At 36.0% G+C, this 12,232-nt stretch overlaps 2 protein-coding genes across 2 annotated transcripts; both read left to right on the top strand.

Annotated features, from left to right (window-relative positions):
• The first annotated feature begins 1,366 nt into the window (after positions 1-1,366).
• LOC119638343 (hexokinase type 2-like) lies at positions 1,367-2,752 on the top strand. Its single transcript, XM_038035083.1, has one exon. It carries the CDS (start codon positions 1,367-1,369, stop codon positions 2,750-2,752), a length of 1,386 nt encoding a protein of 461 aa, XP_037891011.1.
• A 6,004-nt stretch (positions 2,753-8,756) lies between these two features.
• On the top strand, positions 8,757-10,121 carry LOC119638342 (hexokinase type 2-like). Its single transcript, XM_038035082.1, has 2 exons — positions 8,757-9,201; positions 9,250-10,121. Exons 1-2 carry the CDS (start codon positions 8,757-8,759, stop codon positions 10,119-10,121), a joined length of 1,317 nt encoding a protein of 438 aa, XP_037891010.1.
• Positions 10,122-12,232: the final 2,111 nt, after the last annotated feature.

Raw genomic sequence — 12,232 nt, 5'->3', positions numbered from 1 at the left:
AGATATTGAAGTTTAGAAATTCTTTGTTTATGAATGAGAAACATAAGTAGATTTTTGTATCTTGATAACGACCACCAAAGGATGGGCATGATGTTCATTCTATGAATTACACATATTTTTGGGGAAATTTGGGATTGATCGACGAATTTTGGGATTATGTGCGTTTGTCCGTCTGCGGAATATGAAAGGAAAACGTACTCCTCTGCAAAAGTAGCACAGCGGTTTCAAATTTAGTGAAAGCGTGAGAAATTACGCTGGTTGCTATTGAAAATGGGACAAAAAAAAGTTCTTTGATCATTACTCATAACAGACACAACGATAGGCATTTCCATTCCATGGATGACACTGCGATGATGTAATGAGATGAAAAAGCAAGATTTTTCGGTATTCCGCGTTAAAATTTGGTTTGATTGCATACAGTCGATATAAATGAATTCAATATTCGCAATGATTGGAGACGAGCTTAGTTTGGAGTTCAGAACGCTTTAGAACATGGCTTCTTCAATGACAAATTTTGCAAATTCTTCTATAAAGTTTGATAACGGCAGAAACCTCCTTAGCTAAAGCTAAAGCTAAAAGCTAAATCTACATTCTTGGCCAATAAACAGTGCTGTTCAATATTATCTGGAAAGCAGGCGTTTATTCGTTTTCCTATTTGATGTGAATCAATTTTACGCTTGCCATAGGTTTGAAACCTTTCCTTCGTGGTCTGCTTTATGCAATCATGATTGTTGTTGTCAATAATTGTGTAATTCCAAATGCATTTCATTCAAGTCACTTACATATATCAGAAACACCCGAAAGCAATGGTCTCGAAAAAGCTTAAAAATTTGCGATTAGGCGGAATTTTGACTTATTTCGAAATAAAGGGGAATGACTTTTAAAATTACAGGTTTAATAATCAAAGAATTGAAACTCAGCCTTAATCTTTGTAATAACAATACATATATATATATTTAGTTCTTAGCTACCGACAAAGACCAAAATGTGTTCGAAAGAATTGCATCGGCATCGGACATGTTCGAACTAATACAAAGAGTAATCATTAAATATATCAATAAGAATATAATTTTTACTTTGACGATCTGAACATTGGCTTGCATAAGCCGCTGTTACCGCTGAGAGTTCACTTTTTTTATTTGCAAAAACGAGAAATAATTTCTTCTTCAACAATTTTGCAGAACTTTTCTAAGTAAACATAAAAGCCATTCTTATCTTAGTCGAGTCAATCTGCACAACGGAACCTCCTTTCTTTCTATTTTTTTTAATATTTTCGTTCTACTCTTATTTCGTCTGTCACATATAAAATACAAAAAAAATTTTCTTACAAAATTTGTTAATTCCGCAAATTTTTTAGTTATTAAAAATGAGTGAAGAGAACATTAGGGATAGTGAGCCTTTAACCAATCATGCCATTGTGGAGAAAATTTGTGAGCCGTTTATCCTAAGCGATGATACATACCGACAAATTCGAAACATTTTCTTAGATGAAATTGACAGAGGGTTATGCAAGTATACCCTTAAAAACGCCTTTGTTAAGTTTTTAATGACTTTTGTGGAAAAATTGCCAAGTGGCTGTGAACGTGGAAACTTTATGGGTTTGGATCTAGATGGCACGACATTACGCATTTTACTCATAAATCTACACAGCCAGGAAGATTTTCAGATTGAAGGAGCGAATTATGAGTTACCCGAGACGCTTTTGACCGGCCCTGGAGACGATTTCTTCGATTTTCTTGCGAAATGCTTATCCGCATTCATCTACAAATATGAACTGCAAAAAGATGAGCTCAGTTTAGGTTTCACTTTTTCGTTCCCACTAAAGCAAAATAAATTGAGTAGGGGTGTCCTTCTCTCATTGGCTGAAAGGTTTAGTTGTTCGGGTGTAGTCGGCCACGATGTCGTTGGCTTATTGCAACAAGCAATAAAACGACGAGGCGATATTCATATACCTAACATCGTCATTTTAAACGCGACGACTAGTACACTAATCTCTTGTGCTTGGCAATATCGAGAGGCTAAAGTTGGCCTTATTGTTGACACAGCCATCAGCGTCTGCTACCTGGAAAAAACTAAGCATATTGACCAATTCAAAGGTGGCGTGAAGGCTAGTCCTACTATGATTATTAATTGTGAATGTGATAACTTTGGTAGTGACGGATTACTGGATTTTGTGCGCACCCCAATCGACTTTACATTGGATAATAACTCTGTCAATGCTGGCCAGCAAATATATGAGAAAATGACTTCCACCAAGTATCTGGGAGAAATTGTTCGTCTCATAATGTTGGAATGCGTTGATGCTGGCGCAATGTTAAGGGGAAGTCATTCTGATCAGATACGTACCCCAATGTCGTTTAACATAAAACTTATGTCAACAATTGAAGCTGAAGAGCCCGGCAATGATTCAATTATTCGGCAAATTTTTGAAATAATGGGCTACAGGCGGCCCTCTGATGAAGATTGCGAACATTTGCGTTACATATGCAGTTTGGTATCGAATCGGTCGGCTTATCTGCTCGCAGCAATCTTGGCTGCTTTACTTGATCACATAGGCGATCCATTTGTGATTATTGGTGCTGATGGCAATGTTTATCGGAAGTACCCCACATACGCTGAACGTCTACGAAAGAAACTGAGAAAACTTGCCCGTCCCGAATATATCTTTTGCCTTAAGTTGGCTGAATATGGCCCTGGAGTTGGGGCAGCTTTACTAGCCGCAACAATATTTGCCAAGAAAGGAAACCCATAAATAGCATACATCTTTTGTAAATAGATCTACGTTTTTCCGGTAACATTATTGCGCAAAACCGTGAATTTCTAAGTAAAGGAGTTCAACAAATAGATTATGAATTTTAATTCCGTTCTTTTCACAGTTACACATTTTGAAATTCAGAAACTTCGTGCTTATTAACAATAAAGATACAATACACAACGTTATCCATTAATCAAAAAAGAAAAGCACTTAAAAACCTTTGGTGTGTTTTTTATATTTATTTCACAACTTCATTCAGAAATATTATGATATAGATTCGATTATTTTATATTTCTTGATCAGAAGATGTTATATGTCCTTTTATAAACAACGTATATATATGTGTAGTAATATATATATATGTATATATTACTATAGATATTTATATTACTACATATATATTTTATTTATATATATTACTACATATATTTTATTACTATCAACTCAATGGTCGTGGGTCCAAATCTCAAGTGCGGTTGAGTTTTTAATAAAAGCCGACAGCCTTAGATGCCAGTGCATTAAGAGTTTAGTCTTAGAATTTATTGCTCTGGCCAAATTAATAATAATGTATATATATATATAATATATTACTATATATATATTATTATTATAGTTTGGGGAAAAAGAAATCCATTATTTTTATATGAACTTCAGGACTTTATTTAACATGCTTCGGATTGTCCGATTTAGGTCAAATATGCACCGTTTTGTTGTATGATTTGTTGCCATTTTAAAGGTAACTTCAAATTGCCTCTCTCATAGAAGTCCTGGTCTCTATTTTCAAAAAACTCTAGTAGTCGATTTTCACAAGCCTCCCTAGATTCCAATTTTTTATCATTAAAGAAATTTTGCAATGCAAGAAAAAGATGATAATCGCTTGGTGCCAAATCCGGACTGTATGGCGGATGCATTAAAACTTCCCAACCAAGCTCCCGAAGTTTCTGGCGAGTCACTGTAGATGTGTGTGGCTTAGCGTTGTCCTGGTGGAACACGACACCTTTCCTGTTGGCCAATTCTGGCCGTTTCTGGTCAATCGCTGTCTTCAAACGGTCCAGTTGTTGACAGTAGATATCAGAATTTAGCGTTTGGCCATATGAAAGCAACTCATAATAAATAATCCCCTTCCAGTCCCACCAAATGCATAGCAAAACCTTCCTAACCGTTTGAGGTGCTTCACCGCTCTTTGACCACGATCGTTTTCGCACAGGGTTATCGTATGTGATCCATTTCTCATCTTCAGTCACCATCCGTTTAAGAAATGGGTCTATCTCATTCCGTTTGGCCCAGGTTTCGCAGAAATTCGATCCATCATGTTTTTTTCTGTTAATTGGTGTGGCACCCAAACATCGAGCTTCTTTTTGAATCCAGCTTTGTGTAAATGGTTTAAAACTGTTTTATAGTCGATTTTTAGCTCCTGGGCGATGTTACGACTGCTAACATGCCGGTCAACTTCGATCATTTCTCCGAATTTATCGACATTTTCGACGACCGGCCTACCTGTGCGAGGTGCATCTTTAACGTCAAAAATTCCTGAACGGAATCTACGAAACCAAAATTGCACATAATTGGCTGTTACAGTATCGGAACCATAAACACCATTCACAATTTTAGCCGCCTGGCTTGCATTTTCGCCTTTGTCAAAGAAAAACTGTAAAATGTACCGAATTTTCTCTTTGTTCACTTCCATTTTTAACACGCTGTAACTCACAACTGAATGCACCAAACAAAAAACAGCAAAAGAATTTTTTTTACTGCGAAATGTCACCTTTCCAACGAGCATAAATCTGAGATTGTTTGATCGATACTTTACGAGAAATCTATCAGTGCAACCATCTACCGAAAAAATAATGGATTTCTTTTTCCCCAAACTAATATATTATTTTTATGTTATTACGAAATTCGCTTTTCTCGGATATGGTTCGTGTCACTAGCTTGTGGATGGTCTTTTTAAGGGAAATATATTTGCACGTTTTCGCTTCATGATTCTTTATTTATAATCAAATTCTTTAAGAGTAGCATTATTTACATCTTACTTTGGCAATACTCTCGACTTTTCAACTCTAATATTCTTTTTCGACTCGAAGTTCTTGTTCGACTGACTCTACCCTCCGCAAATAATCTATTCATAAACATTGTTACAAGCATATCACTACTACCTAAGTTCAAGGCTTCAATTTTAATCCGTTAACCTGTTTTTCCGCTAATCTTGGATTTTCCCTCTCTAGGGAATTTATTTTTCGGGAAAATTAATTATTTGGAATGAAGTGGATTTGAGGTTTCTGTAACAATAGGTATATTATTTTTCGTCTCTGCTCGAGGATTTTTTTGTTTTCTTAATTTTAGAGTTGGTAGTAACTGTTCAAACTTTAATATTAACAATAGCATATGTGCGACTGCGTATGGATCTATGTGAATGCATCCACTGTTCTCATTGAGTGGAGAAGAGGATAGAACATAGTTTCTTTAACGATAATGTTTCTCATTCTCTTATGTAAATAACTATGACATTGGGGAAATTCTGGATAAGCTACGTAGTCCGAACACAACATTGGATGGAAGTAAATTTAGAATGATGAGATCTCATGCAGTATCTAAACAGTGCAACACACACTGCGCTGCGATTGTGACAACGGATTATGCATGTTTCCCTAAAATCGTAGCAGAACGTAAGTTGTGTGGTTTCTTAGGAGAAGTGACGAATTTATGATGGCTCGAAATTTATTGTGTGCTTGAAGTTCAGAGTCAAAATCAAAATGTCCAGTAACCAGCATATGAAAAAGGCGCATATGCTAAGTATATTATTTTTTGAGGACAAATGACCAGTCTAATTTACATCTTCATGTTAATTACCCTACACTAAGTAAGCAATGCCTGGCGCGTCTTAATAAATTGAAGTTTGCAAAACGGTGGATAATTAAAACTTATTTCAATTATCTCGCTTATGTTGATAACAAGTTCCCTGAAATTGGTTGTAAGTCATGAGAGAACTTGTGCAGAGAGGGGAGGCGACATTGCCTTTTGTAATATATTTAACCGTGTTTAAACTGAGATTATCCGCCTAAGTGGCCGAATAGGCAAGAGTCTCGACCAGCAACTCAGTCGTCGTGGATTCAAAACTCAAGTGCGGTAGAGTTTTTAATGAAGCCGAAAGCCTTTAGATGCTAGTGGTTTAAGACTTTAAACTTAGAATTCTTTCTCTGGCTAAATTAATAATAATAATAATAATAATAAACCATGAGATTATGATCAAGTCAGAAAATGGCTGTGTTGTCCGATATCTTAGTGTTGAGATCAGTGAAAATAATTCGAAATTTTTTTAAGCGCATGCGTAACGTACAAAAGTGTAACACTTTCGCCGATGTCATTCAGACAAGCGTTAGGTTTCAATTTCCTACGAAAACATAATACTTTTGTTTTGTTTTAATGTTTTCCTTTCTATAGCAATTGTGTTCGAGTTGGAATTTGAGGGGTTGCGGATGGCTTTCATGAGACCAAGAAACTATCTATGACGATAACAGTCCTAAGTTTAATTTTGTGAGCAAGTTTTGTGACCTGAAGGCTAACTATGGCTTCAGTTGTAAATGTTGACGCGCTTTCGTGCAGGATGTGTTCGCCCTGTGACACGTACTACTACATGGCCAGCGATCAGGCTGTTACTCTTAGGACCGTCTGCAGAAAGTGGATGTCAATTATTACTTTCTAAGAAGGGAGTTTTCTCTGCGATTAGTTCTATGAGAATAAGATTTGGCGTACATTCTTTTTTATATGTTGAGGGTGATATATCAAAATGATTGCCTTTTAAAACCCACGGCAGCTTAAATCTAGATTTTCTTTTAGAAAAATTCTAATTTTTTTTGCAAAATACATACAGGAGTTAATTGCGGATTGTTTTTTTTTTTTTTTTTTTTTTTTTGATAATAATAGCTTTTTTAACATTTTCGTGGAATATTGAATTTCTACAATTGAGGAGTTTCGACATGATTTTTGAATTTTAACTTATAGACTCTATTTGCTAATGTTGGAAGACCGGTCGCGGAAATGATGTTGTTACTGTATTTCGTTCAGAAAGGATATGTGCTGGCTCTGATCATTTAGTGATAAACCGATTTCAGAATATTTATGTTTCATTTGCCCGCGTTGCCACATATAATAAAATCATAGTCGATTTTGCGTAAGACAAGCATTTTGCTAAGATAAGCAACGGCGTTTACGTGAACCAATCTTTCCCATCCAATGCAGCGGTTCGCCCTAGTTTACGAGGGATTATTTAATTGAAGACAGCGTAGCTTCCAAAGGTACTTAAAACTTGAGCCCCAAAACGTTAGGTGTTTGCACATTTCGGGCTGCCAAATTATTTCCCTCCCTAAACCAACTTTCCGCATCATATAGGCGTTCTCTACAATTGTCAAATTTTTAGATATTTTTGCCTCTGAGGAATTAGTCCAGTTCCCACGATATTTATATTTGTCGTTCGGCTTTTGGAATTCCGCAAAGATTCTTAGTTATTCCATTCCACTTACCAGAGAAAAAGATTTTGAAAGAATTGTTACATGACTTTTCTCAGAAACGGGTTTCAGTGGGAAATAAACAAGGTGTATTCGAGTACCAATATAGCTTCTGGCTGGCTTAAAACCAACTTGAGACTTTGTAATTAGGGTTTTAGATTCAAAAACCCAAGATAATCTCGAACCAGTAATTTCTTCCAATTCTTTTGAGAGGGACGATAACAGAGAAATTGGACGGTAGTCTGATGCAACAGAAAACATGACCGATAGAACCGATTGTGTTGTACAGACAAACTTACTTGTATCTGACAGTGCTTTGATCATTGATATGAAATGCAATCCAAATAAAGTGTTTTTCCTTTTACTTTGGTAAGACAGTTCTTAAGCTTTGTCAAGAAGATGAGTATCGTAGAAAGTAACTGGATTTCCGTTATTTTCAATGAGGTTTCGGCAGAAGTAGTAGTCGAAAGAGTGTACAGATCTCACTTCACTGATGTAGCTAGATATCCCGATTGCCTCATTTAGTCTTCCATTTGGAGTACGGATAGCAGTAATATCACTGAAGTACAAAGTGTTCCCTATTTTATTAATTCTCATTGGAGGCTTGCCATGAATTGCTTTTAAATCTTATTCAGAGCTGATTTTTATTTCCTTAGTTCTTTTCAAAATTGAACGTAGCGTTTTTCTGTAATAGGAGATATCTATGATCTGGACTTCTTCTGAAAAGGTGACATATCTTCACCTTATTTTTCTTCAACAAGGTTAGATTGCGGGTCCAGCAGGGAAGGGCAGTTAAACTAAAATACGAAGTATGAAGGAATGTACAACGCTGCGAATAGCTTTACTCACAATAGCAACTTTACTTTTATAGAGCCTTCTTGGCTACCTTGGGGAAGTTAATCCAATCAGATTTGCCCAGACGAAGTTCTTTTTGTTTTGTGTGAGAGTTTTGCAGCGATAGCGATTCAAAAGTGCTCACTCTTATGAAGAAGTAGTGGTGGAGAGCAACATGCTAAGTCAGATTGACAAGTGTGTTGGCGTTCCGTCATTTAAAGCGCAAAGATTGCATTGAGTTTTCCGACACGATACCACAAGAATTATTGCTTTCAAAAATCACAACTTATTTTCCAACTATTGAAGTCTCCACTGAAAGTTAATGGTGATGAAAGTGTGGAGAACAAATTGGAAAGTTCTTGTTGGGAAAATGTGAAGGAGTAACATAAAGCGATAGCACAGTAGATTTTGCGTTGTAGTTTATATCGACAGTTTCGTCGTCGCAGTCGTTCACACGTTTTCTTATCCGATGTGTTTTAATTCTACTCACTACAATAACATGCAACAAGTCCTGTTGTTTGAAAAACTTCCTTTCACCAATCTTAACTACGTATATAGACAGTTAACTCTATTATTACAGTTTTTAGTACATATGTCAAGATTGAAATATTATTTTGAAAATTTTCTGTATTCATTTTTATTTTTTACCGCTCTTCTTAAAAATGTCTGCTAGCGAAGAGGAGACGCGATTAAACGAAATTTTGACTCCTTTCGAAATAACGAAAGAAGAGATGTTTAAAATCAAAGATCTGATACTCAAAGAATTAAAATTGGGCCTTAACGCGGATACTCACAGCACCGCTAACACGAAATGTTACCCCACATATATTCAAACGTATCCATCTGGCTGCGAGCACGGCATGTTTTTAGTAACAACGATATATTCCGTCAAAGTTCATGTGTTGTTTTTTCACTTAAAAGGCGAAAATGATTATCGCTTAGAGGAGGAAAGTTTTGATATACCGGAAAGTATTAATCAGGGCGTTGAATTATTCGATTTTATTGTTGAAAAACTGCATAAACACGTTAAAAATTTGCAATTGGAACGCGAGCCATTGCCGTTGACGTTGATATTACCTTATCCGCTATTGCAAATAAATTTCGTTGGTGCAATTTTATTGAAATTCCCAAAAAACTTGAAAATAGCGGGTATAGAAAATAAAGATGTAGGCCAAATGATGAGAGAATCAATGAGACGTCTTCCTAATATAAAATTTGAATTGACGGCAATAATAAATGATGTAACCAGTGCATTCATGTCGGCGGCCTGGAGGCATAAAAATGTTAGAATATCCTTTATTGTCGGTACAGCAACAAATGCTGGATACTGGGAGAAAGTGTCGAATATTGAATCTGTGACACATAGACCAAAACCGGAAATGTTCGTTAATACCGACATAGCAGAGTTTGGTAGTAGCGGTCAATTGGAGTTCTTAGCTACCGAATTCGATGAAGCATTGGAAAAAATCTCTCCTACCAAAGGTCAAAATATTTTTGAAAAGATGGCATCAGCATGGTATATGTCCGAATTATCACGTAGCGTAATCATCAAATGTATCAGTGAGAATATACTTTTTGGGGGTGAAAGCCACGTTCAATTAAATAGACAAGACGCGTTGAAATTTGCTAATATACAAGGAACACTCGTAGAGTCTGATCGGTTCCACTATATGGCGTTAGTGTTAGATAAACTTGGTATAAATTTGCCAAGTGAAACTGATTGTGCCCGAATCCACCAAATAATGGAAAAAATAGTCATGCGTTCAGCGAGCTTGGTTGCGGCGGCAATAGTTGCGTTGATTGAGCAAATCGATGAGCCCGACATTAAAATAGGTCTTGACGGCGAAGTATGTAACACTCGGCCAATATATCATAATATGATAAGAAGTAAAATTGACAGCATATTAAACCCTAAGTACAAGTATGAACTCGTTGAAGCAAATGATGAACACGGACGAGGCGGCGCAATAACAGCATCTTTAATTTTGCAAGAAGATTATATCTACGAAAATCTTAATACAGCGTAAATATATTGAAGGAAAGAAAACGTTATAAATTATATATGATAACATGTTTACTTATTCTCGCAGTTAAGTAAATTTGTAAAAAAAATTGCAAACGAATAATTAGGATAAAAGCCAAATAAGAAAAATGTAAATATGCGGTGAAATTATTTAAAAAGAATCGATAAAATATATTTGATTTTTTAGGTGCATTTTAAAGTTTGCAAATTCCTGTTCATTTTGTAAAAAATCTTATGAAGATAGAAGCTTTTTTCATTTATTTTGCGTGTCATATTCAAAGCAGCGCCGTTGCAAAACTCAATTAGTGTGGTGTCGACAGATTTGTGGAAGGTATTAGTCTGGTTATGCCAGGTTTGTAGAGGGTGTTAGTGTGGTTATGAAAGGTTTGTGGAATTTATTAAAGTAATTATGGCAGGTTTATGGAAGGTATTAGTGTGATTATGCCAGATTTGTAGAGGGTGTTAGTGTGGTTATGACAGGTTTGTGGAAGGAATTAGTGTGGTTCTGACAGGTTTACATTGTCGTATTTATTTATTTATTTATTCCACTTATACAAGAAGCTAAGCATTTTGACAGTCGAGGTCAATTGACTCTTAAAGTAAATCTTAAATTAATTAATATTAAAACTTAGTATAAGTACAATAAAACAAATAAGAAGGAAAAAAAAGAAAAAAAGAATGTACACAACTAGCATAGAGCCACACCCACAAACGTTACAGGATCAAATTGCGATTGAACACTTAAGCCATCGCGAACTATTAAGAACTATTAATTTTCGACTCATAATGACTTTTTAAGGGCAAAAGCTAGCTAGCTAAGAACGACATAGGTAAATTAAAGCAATGTTGCTTTAATGGACTTTAAAGAGTCCGATAATGAGAATAAGTGATAGACATCATTTAGATTCTTGCAAACACCTCTAAGCGGGTGAAATAGCTCGTAATTATATTTACATTGACTAAGCTTAATCAAGGTAAAGTGCCTAGAGAAGCGGATGGGGACATTAAAGCTTATTTCACCAAGTAATGCAGGCGAGTCAATAGCATAATTTATTACTTTGATTATGAAGGAAACGCCAAGAACAAATCTACGTTTTTCGAGAGGCGGCAAGGACAACAGAAGCAACCTATTTTCATACGGAGGAAGAGAGGCAATTGGATCGCAACCCAAATTCCAAATCACCTTGAAGCTGATGTGATTGCGATTCAACAGAGAAGGAAGAAAACAGCTTCAAATCATCAGCATACATTAAGATCTGGCTGGAATTAACCACCGATGGGAGATCATTAATGTATAAACTAAATAAAATGGGACCTAAATGACTTCCTTGAGGTACGCCAGACGTCACGAGAAATTCATCCGAGGTGATGAAGTTAAACAGAAACCTGAGGGATCTGTGTGGAGTTTAAAGATAAGTAAGTTATGATTAACCAAATCAAACGTTTTGCTTAAATCAGTGTATATTACATCTGTGCGAGAGCCACTAGAAAAAGCCTTGAAAACATGACAAGTAAACTTTAACAAATTGGTGACCGTAGAGCACGCTTTTCGAAAGCCATGCTAGTGCGGAGAAATATACGAATTAATGGCAAAGGCCAAATGCTGAGTCACAATTCGCTCGAACAACTTAGGCAAGACACTCAACTTGACTATGCCTCTGTAGTTTTCAACAAATTGTCTACTTCCACTTTTATGGTTAGGAATAAGGAACATACTCTGCTAACACAAAGGGAACACACCTAAATTCAAGGAAAGGTTAAAAATCTTTGAGCTCACACCACATAACTCGACAGCGCAAGATTTAAGTACACATGATGGAATTCCATCAGGTCCAGGTGCACAACAATATTTTAGAGAACTCAACTTTTTAAAAACGTCATCTTCCGAAATAACCATATTAGGAATTGAAACCATGTTAGCTATGGGATATGGGTAGTTTGCGGATAAATCGGAATTAGCAGTCGAAAAGTTTCGACGGAAGTACTCATTTTGACTTAGCAAAGGCAAAGAATAAGAGTAGGCTTTACACGGGTCATTTCAAATACTTACGAAAAGCATTACCAATAACGTAATGAGAAACTGGTATTAAAGAAACTCCTTTTTATACCCGTCAC

This window comes from Glossina fuscipes, unplaced genomic scaffold (genome assembly GCF_014805625.2).
Source record: "Glossina fuscipes isolate IAEA_lab_2018 unplaced genomic scaffold, Yale_Gfus_2 88, whole genome shotgun sequence".
In the NCBI taxonomy this organism is placed as follows: domain Eukaryota; kingdom Metazoa; phylum Arthropoda; class Insecta; order Diptera; family Glossinidae; genus Glossina; species Glossina fuscipes.
The sequence above is the reverse complement of the archived record's forward strand: the minus strand, read 5'-3'. Positions and strand labels throughout refer to the sequence as shown.